We start from the raw sequence: 16,758 nt of genomic DNA on the forward strand, positions 1-16,758 counted from the left end.
AAAAACATGCGTGCTTTTGTCCTACGTAGGGACTGTGAATGATAAATTCCTAAAAAGTGCTGTTCCCATTTAAGAAGGATGTGTTTTAGAGGCTGTTATCTGGTTTTGTTTGTTAGGGCTGACCTTCATGACCACTTCCTGTGCCTTCTGCATTTTTGATTGATTGATTGATTGATTGATTGGAACTTTTATTAGTAGATTGCACAGTACAGCGCATCAATTTCACACACAAATTACAACAACAACTACTCATGCAGACTTCATGACAGCCACCAAATATTACTTTGGGACAAATGCTGATTCATAACCTTATATTTTTGAGCCTGAACATACAGAGGATGATCTACACATTCAGGAATGAATTTATTAACGTGGACCCCGACTTAAACAAGTTGAAAAACTTATTGGGGTGTTACCATTTAGTGGTCAATTGTACGGAATATGTACTGTACTGTGCAATCTACTAATAAAAGTATCAATCAAAAGCTTTAAGTATCAGAATGGCTAACTGCTAAACAAGAAATACAAACGTGTAGACACACAGAATCATCATACTGCTGTCATTATTTGTATCAAGTGTTCATTCAAGGCTAAGGCAAAATACTGAGATGTATATCGCGATATGGCCTAAATATATCGCAATATTAAAAAAAGGCCATATCGCCCAGCCCTAGTTGTGAGTTCAAACCGAGTCATACCAAAGACTATAAAAATGGGAGCAATTACCTCCCTGCTTGGCACTCAGCATCAAGGGGTTGGAATTGGGGGTTAAATCACCAAAAATGATTCCCGGGCGCGGCACCGCTGCTGCTCACTGCTCCCCTCACCTCCCAGGGGGTGATAAAGGGGGATGGGTCAAATGCAGAGAATAATTTCACCACACCTAGTGTGTGTGTGACTATCATTGCTACTTTAACTTTAGCTTTAGATGTTTTCGTTTAAGTCGGGGTCCACGTTAATCATTTCATGGTAATTCATGCATGGAGTTAATATCTTGATGAGGATCATGACACAAGTTCACGTCAAACAATGGGACACATGGCCTAGCTGGTATACGTTTTACATTCTAAAAAGTATACTGGGTCGATCGCCAGCTACCGGTGTCGATCAAGTATGAAGGAAAAAAACTATGTCGGAGATGCGAGAAACACTTTTTAATATCAAACCAGACCGTCTCTCCCAAACACTTGCTGTCAAAAGTGTAAAGACCAACCGCACAGAAAATGAACCGAACCGTGACCTCTAGACCAGTGGTTCTCAAATGGGGGGTCCGCGTACCCCTGGGGGTACTTGAAGGTATGCCAAGGGGTACGTGAGATTTTTTTTTAAATATTCCAAATATAGCAACAATTCAAAAATCCTTTATAAATATATTTAATGAATAATAATTCAACAAAATATGAATGTAAGTTCATAAAGTGTGAAAGGAAATACAACAATGCAATATTCAGTGTTGACCGCTAGATTTTTTGTGGACATGTTCCATAAATATTGATGTTAAAGATTTCTTTTTTTGTGAAGAAATGTTTAGAAGTAAGTTGATGAATCCAGATGGATCTCTATTACAATCCCCAAAGAGAGCACTTTAAAGGCCTACTGAAATGAGATGTTCTTATTTAAACGGGGATAGCAGGTCCATTCTGTGTCATACTTCATCATTTCGCCATATTGCCATATTTTTGCTGAAAGGATTTATTAGAGAACATCCACGATAAAGTTTGCAACTTTCGTTTGCTAACAGAAAAGTCCTGCCTGTACCGGAAGTCACAGACGATGACGTCACATGTTGATGGCTTCTCACATCCTCACATTGTTTTTAATAGGAGCCTCCAACAAAAACAATGATTCGGACCGAGAAAACGACAATTTCCCCATTAATTTGAGCGAGGATGAAAGATTCGTGTTTGAGGATATTGATAGCGACGGACTAGAAAAAAAACGGAAAAAAAACGCGATTGCATTGGGACGGATTCCGATGTTTTTAGACACATTTACTAGAATAATTCTGGGAAATCCCTTATTTTCCTATTGCGTTGCTAGTGTTTTAGTGAGTTTAATAGTACCTGATAGTCGGAGGTGTGTGTCCACGGGTGTGTTGACGCCAATGTCTCAGCTGATATCCGGTAAGAAGCGACTTTTTACCACAATTTTCTCACCGAAACCTGCTGGTTGACATTCGGTCAGGATCCATATTCGCTTGACCGCTGTGATCCATAGTAAAGTTTCACCTCCGGGAATTTTAAACAGGGAATCACCGTGTGTTGTTTCTCCATTATTAATTGAACAAATTGCAAAAGATTCAGCAACACAGATGTCCAAAATAATGTGTAATTATGCCGTTAAAGCAGACGACTTTTAGCTGTGTGTGTGTGCAGCGCTCATACTTCCTAACAGCCCGTGACGTCTTGCGTACACGTCATCATTACGCGACGTTTTCAAGAAAAAACGCCCGGGAAATTTAAAAGTGTAATTTAGTAAACTAAAGCGGCCGTATTGGCATGTGTTGCAATGTTAATATTTCATCATTGATATATAAACTATCAGACTGCGTGGTGGCTAGTAGTGGCTTTCAGTAGGCCTTTAAATTGATGATTATTGCTATGTGGAGACATCTTTATTTATAATTGAATCAATTGTTTATTTTTCAACAAGTTTTTAGTTATTTTTATATAGTTTTTTCCTAATAGTTGAAGAAAGACCACTACAAATGAGCAATATTTTGCACTGTTATACAATTTAATAAATCAGAAACTGATGACATAGTGCTGTATTTTACTTCTTTATCTCTTTTTTTCTTAGGCTCTGTACTTGAATTAAAATAATGTTCACAGGGGGTACATCACTGAAACAAGGTTGAGAACCACTGATCTAAACCAAGGTACGTACTGAACCGAAATTTTTGTGTACCTGGCTTCCTCCCACCTCCAAAGACATGCACCTGGGGATAGGTTGATTGGCAACACTAAATGGTCCCTAGTGTGTGAATGTTGTCTGTCTATCTGTGTTGGCCCTGCGATGAGGTAGCAACTTGTCCAGGGTGTACCCCGCCTTCCGCCCGATTGTAGCTGATATAAGCACCAGCGCCCCCTGTGACCCCAAAAGGGAATAAGCGGTAGAAAATGGATGGATGGATGTGTATATATATGTATATACATATGTATATATATGTATATATATGTATATATATATATATATATATAATATACACAGGACTGTCTCAGAAAATTTGAATATTGGATTCATTACACATCAACTGAAATATTGCAAGCCTTTTATTATTTTGATATTGCTGACAGCTTAGGAAAACTCAAAAATCCTACTCCAAAAAATTGCCATAATCAGCAATATTAAAATAATAAAAGGCTTGCAATATTTCAGTTGATGTGTAATGAATACAGAATGTATGACATTTTCATGTTTTTAGTTGCATTACAGAAAATAAAGGACTTATCATCCATCCATCTTCTTCCGCTTATCTGAGGTCGGGTCGCGGGGGCAGCAGCCTAAGTAGGGAAACCTGTACTTCCCTCTTCCTAGCCACTTTGTCCAGCTCCTCCCGGGGGATCCCAAAGTGTTCCCAGGCCAGCCGGAAGAGATGGTCTTCCAATCATGTCCTGGGTCTTCCCCGTGGCCTCCTACTATGGGGAGTTTTGACGGAGCAGAAACGTGCGAACTCGTTGGGAGTTTCCTCCTCTCCCAGCTTGCTAGCCTCAACCTGAACCTTGGTATTTACCGTGATGATGGACTGGCAGTGTGCCGCGCCTCGCCAAGGAGCAGCGAGAAAACCAAGAAGCGCATATGCCAAATCTTCAAAGAAAACGGCCTACGGATCACGATTGAAGCCAACAAGCAAACCGTCAACTTCCTCGACGTCACTTTCAACCTGAGAAATAACAGCTACCAACCATTCACGAAACCCAACACAACACTCCAATACGTGCACCACGACAGCAAACACCCACCCACCACCACGAAAAGAATACCTACCGGAATTAAAAGGCTATCGATGCTGTCATCCAGCAAAGCTGAATTCGACCAAGCAACCCCCCCGTACCAGAAAGCACTTGATGAAAGCGGATACAACTTCACCCTCACCTATGAACCCACCCCAGGAAACCAACCAAAAAAGAGCAGAAAACGAAACAACATCATCTGGTACAATCCGCCATTCAGCAAAGACGTCTCAACCAACATCGGCCGCAAGTTCCTCACTCTGATCGACAAACACTTCCCCAAAGGCAACACCCTAAGAAAAATATTCAACAAGAACAACATTAAATTGAGCTACAGCTGTATGAATAACATGCAACAAATCATTTCAAACCACAACAAAGCAATTGCAAAAGGACTGCCTACCCCCAGACTAAACGACTCTGAAACCAATAGTGAATGTAACTGTCGCAAGAAACCTGATTGCCCTCTCAACGGAAGGTGCTTACAGACATCAGTCGTTTACCAAGCAAAGGTAATACGCAAGGACATTAACACATCCGACACGTACGTAGGATTAACCGAAGGAGCGTTCAAAACAAGATGGAATAATCACAACGCCTCCTTTAGAAACCAGACTTTGCAGAATTCTACAGAACTCAGCAAACACATTTGGAACCTCAAAGACAATAATGTTGAATATTCAATAACATGGCAAATTATTGCATCCACCACACCTTACAACAGTGGTAATAAAAGATGCAACCTATGCTTAAAAGAGAAACTGTTTATTATATATCATCCAGATCTATCATCCCTCAACAAGCGCAGTGAAATCATTTCAACATGCCGCCATAGACGGAAACACCTCCTAGGTAACACATGAGCCAATCACCACACCCTACGCCTGCTTGTACCCACCCACTCTGTGCTCTATATAAACCATTGTATGTGAATGCTTCCATTAAAATCTCCTGATGATTGAGGGAACCCCTCATGAAACAGATCTGTAGAGATGAAGTAGTCTTGTGATTTTTTCCCACACCTACATATATATATATATATATATATATATATATATATACATATATATGTATATGTGTGTGTGTACATATGTGTATGTGTATACAGATATGTACACATATGTACACAACTTCTAATTTCTAATGGTACACAAAAATTTCGGTTCGGTACTTACCTTGGTTTAGAGGTCACGGTTCGGTTCATTTTCGGTACAGTAAGAAAACGACCAAATTTGTAAACAATGGCTTTATCCTTTTAACATTGGGAACACTATAATAATTCTGCCCACGTTAATCCACATTAAACTGCCTCAATTTGTTGCTCAGATTAAATAAAATGACAAAACTTTTCTTCTACATATAAAAGGTGCAACATTAAACAGTTTCAAGTCAACTCATCATGCTTAATTTATTACAGCATTTGGGAAGCCTTGATTTTTATTATGTAAATGTTATATTTTTATCAACATGTGATAGCAGGGACCCTGCCATTCAAACTAAGCTGCTACATTGGGGCGGTATAGCTCGGTTGGTAGAGTGGCCGTGCCAGCAACCTGAGGGTTGCGATTCCCGCTTCCGCCATCCTAGTCACTGCATTTGTGTCCTTGGGCAAGACACTTAACCCACCTGCTCCCAGTGCCACCCACACTGTTTTAAATGTAACTTAGATATTGGGTGTCACTATGTAAAGTGCTTTGAGTCACTAGAGAAAAGCGCTATATAAATTCAATTCAATTCAATACATTACTAAAGATTATATATTGCTGAAAAAATAGTACAATAGCAAAAGGAGAGACCATTCATCCCTGAACACCATGGAGTTCAAATGAAGTAACACACACACACACACACACACACAGCAAAATGAGCTAACGTTGCGTTAAAAGCTAATTAGCCTTCGCCTCAAGCCAGGACTGCGAGCGAGCTAGCTGAGCTGCAGTTTAAGTTTCTAGAAGGTCAACGGGGTCATGGTGATGTAACTGGAACATTGACTGGTAGGTGTTTATTATAATTTGGGGAGAGTACGCTGTCTTATACTCACCTGCTAAACACCTATCTGCTCAACGCTGAAGCATTAACTACACGCTCTCTGAGTACGCACTGCTGATTGGCTGTTATCGCTTTGCATGTAACCAATCAGATGGTTGTATGGGTGGGACAATGCTGGGTGGTCAGACAGAGGCAGAAGAAGCAAAGCAGCTTGTTAAGACTTTAGAATTATCATTAGACATTTATAAAAATAATAAAAAAGAACAATAGTGTCACAGTGGCTTACACTTGCATGGCATCTCATAAGCTTGACAACACACTGTGTCCAATGTTTTCACAAAGATAAAATAAGTCATATTTTTGCTTCCTTTAATAGTTCAAACAAATTTACATTATTGCAATCAGTTGATAAAACATTGTCCTTTATAATTATAAAAGCTTTTTACAAAAATCTACTACTCTGCTAGCATGTGAGCAGACTGGGGTAGATCCTGCTGAAATCTATGTATTGAATGAATACACAATCCTTTTGAATCGGAAAAATATCGTTTTTATACTGTATCTAGAATCGCGTTGAATCGAAAAAATCGATATATTATCGAATTGTGATCCCAAGAATCGATATTAAATAGAATCGTGGGACACCCAAAGATTCGCCGCCCTAATATATATATATATATATATATATATATATATATATATATAGGTGTCTTGATTGGATTATCCAGAGAATAGTGCTCGATACCGTGGTAGAGCACAATATGTAGGTGTGGGAAAAATCACAAGACTCCTTCATCTCTACAGAACTGTTCCCTGAGGGAACCCCTCATGAAACAGTTCTGTAGAGATGAAGTAGTCTTGTGATTTTTCCCACACCTACATATATATATATGTATACATATATATGCATATGTACATAAATATATATGTGTGCGTATATATATATATATATATATATATATATATATATATTTCTATCTATGTGTGTATATATTTACTGCATTTAAATAATCATAGCTCCCTTTTAGGAAAATGTTAAAAACAAAGCTCGGCCTCATACAGAAAATAGAATTACAACCCTGGATGAATATAAATATGCTATCATAATGTTTTTCTTACATGATAACATAGGCCTGGGCGATATGATCTTTTTTTAATATCGCAATATTTTTAGGCCATATCGCGATACACGATGTATGTTTCGGTATTTTGCCTTAGCCTTGAATGAACACTTGATGCATATAATCACAGCAGTATGATGATTCTATGTGTCTACATTCAAACATTCTTCTTCATACTGCATTCATATATGCTACTTTTAAACTTTCATGCAGAGAGGGAAATCACAACTAAGTCAATTGACCAAAAGTGTATTTATTAAACAGTTATTGGCAGGTGACTTTTCAAATGATGCTACATATTAGCAGTAATGCTACTTTTGGTAGCAACGCTTGTGCCCCACACTTGACAAATTAAAGTTGTCTGTTCGACATCTTCCCGCTTGAAGCCGAACCACCACCAGATGATGGACCCCCTGCTGTTTTTCTTGGGAATTGTTTCTTCCTTCATTTCTTACAAGATTCGCACCTTCTTTCTCTCGCAACACACCCGCTGGCATCACAGCTAACGTTACCCACGCTGCTACCTCTTTGCTGGGTGAGGGCGTATACGTATGTGACGTACGAGGTGACAGTATGTGACGTGTGAGAAGAGCCTGTAGTGTAATGCCCGCAGCTAAAAGCAACTGTGTGAGAATATATACTCCAATATTACGATATAGTCATTTTCTATATCGCACAGAGACAAAGCCACCATATATGGCCCAGCCCTATGACAACATGACCTACTTCCTCTGACAGTTCCTTACTGCTCAGTTCAAATACTGTATATATTTCCTTGGAGGCAGACCTGTTTTCCTCCACAAACACAAGCAGCGTTTTAATGCTTAGTTCTTCCAAACAGGGTTAGGGTTCCCCAAAGCCAAAATGATGCATGTGCAAGTGGTGCAGCTTGTTTTATTTTTCCGTGACTACCAGCTTTTACTGGAAGCTTTAAGGCCTGCTGCGGTGATTGCTGCTTTCAGATCTGTGTTGTCAACAGACAAAGGGGAGCGGCACTTTCACATGTCGGCATTCCTCTTCGCTCTTGTTCCACATGCTGTCCCAACCTGCCGTGCAGGTCTGACATATTCCTCTGCTCTATGTTTATTTCCTGGTCAGCGCTCTTATTGTGGTTCCATTTCCTGTCTGACTTTTTGAAGCGCTGTTTTCCTCACCTGTCTTTTGTTTGGCACACCTGGTTGTGGTTGCCAATCAGCCTACTTGAAATGCCCGCCTGCCCCAAAGTCAGTGCGGCATGATTGCTAAATCTTGCAAACTATTTAATGTCAAATTGCTTCATGTTTTTGTGCGCTTCACTGATGCACTGATTTTTGAGAATTAAGGACTCTTAAGTGCATGTCGTCCTTTTGTCTCCTGCATCTCCACAATTTATACATCCACAGTTTATATCACCATCCAAGCCTCGTCTTTGGGAAAACATTGTGATATTGTTTTTTGTCATTTAGCCAAATTGTGCACTTGAACCAAGTTCACGGCATCTGTTTCAATTTCATCAACTCATCTCATGCTAAGTGAGATATGTCAAGCCGATACTTCTTACAACATTGATGACAGTTTTAAACAAAAACACTTTTTCCTAGTTGTAAGCCATAATCACCATTATATCAAAAGAAGACTTGAAATATTGTCAGGTTCAAACACCAAACTGTCTATTAAACAAGGCAAGAAGCAAGGAATCAGGCAGAGACAGTTCAATTTAGCTCATGAGGAGAACGCATGGAGATGCGTTCTCAGTTACAGTCTCTCCCTACGCTCTAAGGTACAGCTCCCGCGCTCCTCTATTTGTTCAGGGGCTCCCTAGCTCCTAGTTAACATCACTGAGGCTGCCTCTAAAGGGAGTGGTGACACATATCACGCAAATCAGCTCCAGTACGCACAATATGTGACGGAATGTGCTGGGGGCCTTGTCATTTCGCCTTGTCTCTGCTTCGTCTGCCTGCTGTTGTCTCATCTTCTGAATTTCCTCCTTGGCTGTTTTAGCAGGCTAAAACAAAGTAAACATCTGCGGCGAGGCCACCCCTCATATGCCGTGGAAGATTACAAGTTGTGTGCCTTTGCACGGATAGAAAAGTACAACTTGAGCACAATAGATAACTATGGCAACGTCCTTTAAAGGCCTACTGAAAGCCACTACTAGCCACCACGCAGTCTGATAGTTTATATATCAATGATGAAATATTAACATTGCAACACATGCCAATACGGCCGCTTTACTTTACTAAATTACAATTTTAAATTTCCCGGGAGTTTCGTCTTGGAAACATCGTGTAATGATGACGTGTACGCAAGACGTCACGCGTTTTAGGAAGTATGAGCGCTGCACACACACACAGCTAAAAGTCGTCTGCTTTAACGGCATAATTACACAGTATTTTGGACATCTGTGTTGCTGAATCTTTTGCAATTTGTTCAATTAATATTGGAGAAGTCACAGTAGAAAGATGGAGTTGGGACGCTTTAGCCTTTAGCCACACAAACACACAGTGATTCCTTGTTTGAAATTTCCGGAGCTGAAACTTTACTATGGATCAGAGCGGTCAAGCGAACATGAATCCAGACCAAATGTCAACCAGCAGGTTTCGGTGAGAAAATTGTGGTTAAAAAGTCAGTTCTTACTGGATGAAAGCTGAGCTTGTGTCGTCCATAAAGCTGCCGTCGACTCCCCTGAGACATTGGCGTCAAGACACCTGTGGACACACCCCTCCGACTATCAGGTACTATCAAACTCACTAAAACACTAGCAACACAATAGAAAGATAAGGGATTTCCCAGATTTATTTCCCAGAATTATCCTAGTAAATGTGTTTAAAACATCGGAATACATCCCAATGCTATCGCGTTTTTTTTTGTTTTTTTCCCAGTCCGTTGCTGTCAATATCCTCAAACACGAATCTTTCATCCTCGCTCGATTTAATGGGGAAATTGTCGTTTTCTCAGTCCGAATAACTGTTTTTGTTGGAGGCTCCCATTAAAAACAATGTGAGGATGTGAGGAGCCATCAACATGTGACGTCATCGTCTGTGACTTCCGGTACAGGCAAGGCTTTTCTGTTAGCACCGACAGTTGCCAACTTTATCGTGGATGTTCTCTACTAAATCCTTTCAGCAAAAGTGATGAAGTATGACACATAGAATGGACCTGCTATCCCCGTTTAAATAAGAACATCTCATTTCAGTAGGCCTTTAAGCATAAGAGTTGTGTGATAACATATACAAAATTATTCTAACAAATATCTTGCGTTTAAATTTAATTGCCAGAATAAAGAAAGATTTGCATGGTATGACATGTTTTTGAGCTCCACTATTATCTATATTAGGGATGTTTGACACCAGATGACCAACATACTTGTGGTGGTGGGCGGGGGCAGGAGGCCATGCTCAATGTGACGCCATTATCCAATTTGCATAATCAGCACTGCGATGAGGTGGCGACTTGTCCAGGGTGTACCCCGCCTTCCGCCCGATTGTAGCTGAGATAGGCGCCAGCGCCCCCCGCGACCCCAAAAGGGAATAAGCGGTAGAAAATGGATGGATGGCATAATCAGCAATAGTGCCTATATATTCTTTACAAAATAATAATAATAATATAAATATATTAAATTGAAATCTGAGTTGAGTTATTTATTAGTATTAACATATCTTTCTTGTAATATGTAGTTTTCCTCTATTTTTCAGTTGTTGTTGCTTATTGTAGAAAGTTGTCCACAAGCTGCATTATACTCTTCCCTCTCTAAATGTTGGAATTTATTTTGCCAAATATAAAAAAAAATGGATGGGTGCAGGGCTAGGTGATACGGCCTTTTATTAATATCTCGATATTTTTGGGCCGTGTCACAATACAGCATATATATCTGCATATTTTGCCTTAGCCTTGAATGAACACTTGATGCATATAATCACAGCAGTATGATGATTCTATGTGTCTACATTCAAACATTCTTCTTCATACTGCATTCATATATGCTACTTTCAAACTTTCATGCATCTGTGCTATTTTTCCTGCAATTTCCATCAATCCATCCATCTTCATCCGCTTATCTGAGGTCGGGTCGCGGGGGCAGCAGCCTAAGCAGAGAAGCCCAGACTTCCCTCTCCCCAGCCACTTCGTCCAGCTCCTCCCGGGGGATCCCGAGGCGTTCCCAGGCCAGCCGGGAGACATAGTCTTCCCAACATGTCCTGGGTCTTCCCCGTGGCCTCCTACCGGTCAGACGTGCCCTAAACACCTCCCTAGGGAGGCGTTCGAGTGGCATCCTGACCAGATGCCCGAACCACCTCATCTGGCTCCTCTCCATGTGGAGGAGCAGCGGCTTTACGTTGAGTTCCTCCCGGATGACAGAGCTTCTCACCCTATCTCTAAAGGAGAGACCCACCACCCGGCGGCGGAAACTCATTGGGCCGCTTGTACCCGTGATCTTATCCTTTCGGTCATGACCCAAAGCTCATGACCATAGGTGAGGATGGGAACGTAAATTGAGAGCTTTGCCTTCTGGCTCAGCTCCTTCTTTACCACAACAGTTCGATACAGTGTCCGCATTACTGAAGACCGATCCGCCTGTCGATCTCACCATCCACTCTTCCCTCACTCGTGAACAAGACTCCCAGGTACTTGAACTCCTCCACTTGGGGCAGGGTCTCCTCTCCAACCCGGAGATGGCACTCCACCCTTTTCTGGGCGAGAACCATGGACTTGGAGGTGCTGATTCTCATTCCGGTCGCTTCACACTCTGTTGCGAACCGATCCAGTGAGAGCTGAAGATCCCGGCCAGATGAAACCATCAGAACCACATCATCTGCAAAAAGCAGAGACCTAATCCTGCAGCCACCAAACCGGAACCCCTCAACACCCTGACTGCGCCTAAAAATTCTGTCCATAAAAGTTATGAACAGAATGGGTGACAAAGGACAGCCTTGGCGGAGGGTCAGCAACCTCAGCCCCAGAAATCCTGCAACTTCGAATGCGTTTTAAAAGCATACACAATCTGTGTAAATATATTAGTCTGTGGTTAAAAGGACTTGAAAGGACCCGAAACTCAAAATGCAGGACTTGGGACTTGATTTGAGACTTTCCAATCTTGACTTTGGACTTGCCTGTCTTGACTCGAGACTTGAGGGCAAAGACTTGAGACTTACTTGTGACTTGCAAAACATTGACTTGGTTCCACCTCTGATTGACAGTCTAACGAAAATTAGCAAAACAAATTCCATTTTCTCTGCCGCTTGTCCTCATTAAGCTTTGGCCTTTCCCAGCTGACTTTGGGTAAGAGGCGGGGAACAACTTCGACTGGTTACCAGAGAATGCAAGGCACACATTGACAAACACTAACATTTATACCGATGGACAATTCAGAGTCTCCAATCAACTGCACCCACAGGGAAAACATGCTAACTTGATTAGCTAATCTGGTTTATAGCTAGAGATGGACTTTTTTAAAATGATTGTAGCAATTGAAGCTTGGAGGGCTCCTCTTTGCAAATATCATCCTAATCACCGCATGACTGATTGTGTTTTAGGTGTGTGCCCTGCTTCCAATGACTAGAATAGAGGTAGGAGACCTGTGAGGGCAAACCGTGGCAGCATGGCGAAGGTGAACAACAAAAACACCCAGTCAACTATGTCTTAGGAGCACTCATAAAACAGTGTGGGATTTCCTCCAGACTCCTGGGTTCCAAGGCACGGCGTCTCTGTCCAGATTGGACTTAAAAGAAACGTTGGAGCGCCACAATGCGTCGGCTAACGCAGCCACGCAGGTAAATAATGCCGCTGCATTTAATTTTTGTTTTCTTACGCTATAAGTACAAGCCAAAGTTGCAAACACGACTAAATTCTTCTCAAGTTTATTCTTTTCATCGTAGGTTCCAAGAAGGGCAGCTGCAGACTGCTCTGTACCAAGAAGCCACAAAGAGACAATTCCCCAAAGGCTTAATCTCATGCCGTGAGTGTCCAAGCAGGAGCTGTCAACCGAATGCACTCCAGCTGAAGTAGTGTTTTAGTTATATACTTAAATATACAAACCCCAAAACCGGGGAAGTTGGCCCGTTGGGTGAATCGTAAATAAAAACAAAATACAAAGTTTTGCAAATCCTTTTCAACCTATATTCAATTCAATCAACTACAAAGTTAAGATACTTAGCGTTCTAACTGGAAATCTTTATTTTTTTCAAATATTAGCTCATTTGGAGTATGATGACTGCAACGCGTTTCAAATAAGCTGGCACAAGTGGCAAAAAAGACTGAGGAAGTTGAGGAATGCTCATCAAACACTTATTTGGAACATCCCACAGGTGAACAGGCTCGTTGGGAACAGGTGGGTGCCATGATTGGCTATAAAAGCAGCTTCCATGAAATGCTCAGTCGTTCACAAACAAGGATGGGGTGAGGGTCACCACTTTGTAAGCAAATTGTTGAACAGTTTTAGAACAATATTTCTCAACGAGCCATTGGAAGGAATTTAGGAATTTGGCCATCTACGGTCCGTAATATCATCATTAAGAGAATCTGGAGAAATCACTGCGATATTACAGACCTTTGATCCCTCAGGCGGTACTGCTTTAAAAAGCGACATCAGTGTGCAAAGGATGTCACTACATGGGCTCAGGAACACTTCGGAAAACCACTGTCAGTTCACTACATCTGTAAGTGCAAGTTAAAACTCTACTATGCAATGCGAAAGCCATTTATCAACAACACCCAGAAATGCTGCCGGCTTCTCTGGGCCCGAGCCCATTTAATTTGGACTGATGCAAAGTGGACAAGTGTTCTGTGGTCTGACAGGTCCAGATTTAAAATTGTTTTTGGAAACTGTGGACGTCGTGTCCTCTGGGCCAAAGAGGAAAATAACCATCCGGATTGCTTTAGGCACAAAGTGTAAAAGCCAGCATGTGTGATGGTATGGGGGTGTATTAGTGGCCAAGACATGGGTAACTTACACATCTGTGAAGGCACCATTAATGCTGAAAGGTACATACAGGTTTTGGAGCAACATATGTTGTCATCCAAGCAATGTTATCATGGATGCCCCTGCTTATTTCAGCAAGACAAGTAAAAGAGCTTTAAGGTAAAGATTGGCCTGCCTGTAGTCCAGACCTGTCTCCCATGGAAAATGTGTGGTGCATTATGAAGCCTAAAATACCACAACAGAGACTTTTGAACAACTTAAGCTGTACATCAAGTAAGAGTAGGAAGAATCCCACCTGAAAAGCTTCAAAAATGTGTCTCCTCATTTCCCAAACTTTTACTGAGTGTTGTTAAAAGGAAAGGCCATGTAACACACTGGTAAAAATGCCCCTTTTTTGCAATGTGTTGCTGCCATTAAATTTTAAGTTAATGACTATTCGCAAATAAAAATTAAGTTTCTCAGTGTGAACATTAAATATCTTGTCTTTGCAGTCTATTGAATTAAATATAAGTTGAAAAGCATTTGCAAATCAGTGTATTCTGTTTTTATTTATGAATTACACAACTGTTTTGGGGTTTTGTAGGTTGTTGTGCTTGTACAATACATTTGTTTCATGCTTTTTAATATTGCAATAGCTCTAAATATAGCTTCTGTTGTACCGCAGAGATTATTACTGGGACCAACATTGTTTAGTCTCTATATAAATGACATATTGTTTAAAGTTACATAGAACTTAAAGTTTGTACTATTTGCGGACAATACGACACACAGAAACTAATACAAACAAAAAGGAAAGAAATTAACAAATGAAAGAGATGGTTTAACAAAAACAGACAGAATCTCAGTAAAACTAAAATAATGATATTGGGTAACAGTCGGAGAGAAAGTCAAACACAAATACAAAAAATTAACTGGAAATAGCATAAAAATGTGCAACATAAGATGGCAAGAAATACATAAATAATGAACCAAGCTAAATGTGTTCTGCACTAAAAGATCTCTTCATATTCTCTCTCTCACTAGTGTTACCATATCTGAGCTACAGTGTAGAAATATGGGAACATAACTACAAATGTATATTTTACTCATTAATCATGTTACAAAAAAAATCTTGGATACAGAGAACAGTCAGACCCTTTTTTTATTGAATCAAAAATAGAGAATTTCAGTGATTTGGTGCATTTGCAAACCACGGAAATGATGTACAAAACAAATAACCTGCTATCCACAAATATACAATTCTTCTCAACAAAAGAGGAGAAATATAACCTTAGAGGGAAATGTTATCTAAAACGTTTGTATGCACGTATAACACTTAAGATGTTTTAGTATGGTACAAACCCCGTTTCCATATGAGTTGGGAAATTGTGTTAGATGTAAATATAAACAGAATACAATGATTTGCAAATCCTTTTCAAGCCATATTCAGTTGAATATGCTACAAAGACAACATATTTGATGTTCAAACTCATAAACTTTATTTTTTTGGCAAATAATAATTAATTTAGAATTTCATGGCTGCAACACGTGCCAAAGTAGTTGGGAAAGGGCATGTTCACCACTGTGTTACATCACCTTTTCTTTTAACAACACTCAATAAAAGTTTGAGAACTGAGGAAACTAATTGTTGAAGCTTTGAAAGTGGAATTCTTTCCCATTCTTGTTTTATGTAGAGCTTCAGTCCTTCAACAGTCCGGGGTCTCCCCTGTCGTATTTTACGCTTCATAATGCGCCACACATTTTCCATGGGAGACAGGTCTGGACTGCAGACGGGCCAGAAAAATACCCGCACTCTTTTTTTACGAAGCCACGCTGTTGTAACACGTGCTGAATGTGGCTTGGCATTGTCTTGCTGAAATAAGCAGGGGCGTCCATGAAAAAGATGGCGCTTAGATGGCAGCATATGTTGTCCCAAAACCTGTATGTACGTTTCAGCATTAATGGTGCCTTCACAGATGTGTAAGTTACACATGCCTTGGGCACTAATGCCCCCCCATACCATCACACATGCTGGCTTTTCAACTTTGCGTCGATAACAGTCTGGATGGTTCGCTTCCCCTTTGGTCCGGATGACACCATGTTGAATATTTCCAAAAACAATTTGAGATGTGGACTTGTCAGACCACAGAACACTTTTCCACTTTGCATCAGTCCATCTTAGATGATGTTGAGCCCAGAGAAGCCGGCGCCGTTTCTGGATGTTGTTGATAAATGGCTTTCGCTTTGCATAGTAGAGCTTTAACTTGCACTTACAAATGTAGCGACAAACTGTATTTAGTGACAGTGGTTTTCTGAAGTGTTCCTGAGCCCATGTGGTGATATCCTTTAGAGATTGATGTCTGTTTTTGATACAGTGCTGTCTGAAGGATGGAAGGTCACGGTCATTCAATGTTGGTTTCCGGCCATGCCGCTTACGTGGAGTGATTTCTCCAGATTCTCTGAACCTTTTGATGATATTATGGAGCGTAGATGTTGAAATCCCTAAATTTCTTGCAATTGCATTTTGAGAAACGTTGTTCTTAAACTGTTTGACTATTTGCTCACGCAGTTGTGGACTAAGGGGTGTACCTCGCCCCATCCTTTCTTGTGCATTTTTTGGGAAGCTGTTTTTATAGCCAATCATGGCACCCACCTGTTCCCAATTAGGCTGCACACCTGTGGGAATGTTCCTAATAAGTGTTTGATGAGAATTCCTCAACTTTATCAGTATTTATTGCCACCTTTCCCAACTTCTTTGTCACGTGTTGCTGGCATCAAATTCTATAATTAATGATTATTTGCAAAAAAAAAAGAAAGTTTA

The 16,758-nt window shown here is 40.6% G+C and overlaps 1 protein-coding gene across 3 annotated transcripts in view; it reads left to right on the forward strand.

Annotated features, from left to right (window-relative positions):
• LOC133563548 (tyrosine-protein kinase CSK-like) overlaps positions 1-16,758 on the forward strand; it is a 36,187-nt gene that overhangs the window by 3,730 nt on the left and 15,699 nt on the right. The window contains exons 2-5 of one of the 3 annotated variants that reach the window (XM_061917722.1): positions 2,800-2,878; positions 12,574-12,647; positions 12,718-12,810; positions 12,916-12,995. In XM_061917722.1, the coding sequence (XP_061773706.1) occupies positions 12,639-12,647; positions 12,718-12,810; positions 12,916-12,995 (182 nt within the window). In that variant the 5' untranslated portion in view covers positions 2,800-2,878; positions 12,574-12,638. Of the gene's footprint in view, positions 1-2,799; positions 2,879-9,712; positions 9,778-12,573; positions 12,648-12,717; positions 12,811-12,915; positions 12,996-16,758 lie in introns of all 3 variants that reach the window. The other 2 variants (XM_061917721.1, XM_061917719.1) reach the window with 2 other exon arrangements.

This window comes from Nerophis ophidion, linkage group LG12 (assembly GCF_033978795.1).
Source record: "Nerophis ophidion isolate RoL-2023_Sa linkage group LG12, RoL_Noph_v1.0, whole genome shotgun sequence".
Classification (NCBI taxonomy): Eukaryota; Metazoa; Chordata; class Actinopteri; order Syngnathiformes; family Syngnathidae; genus Nerophis; species Nerophis ophidion.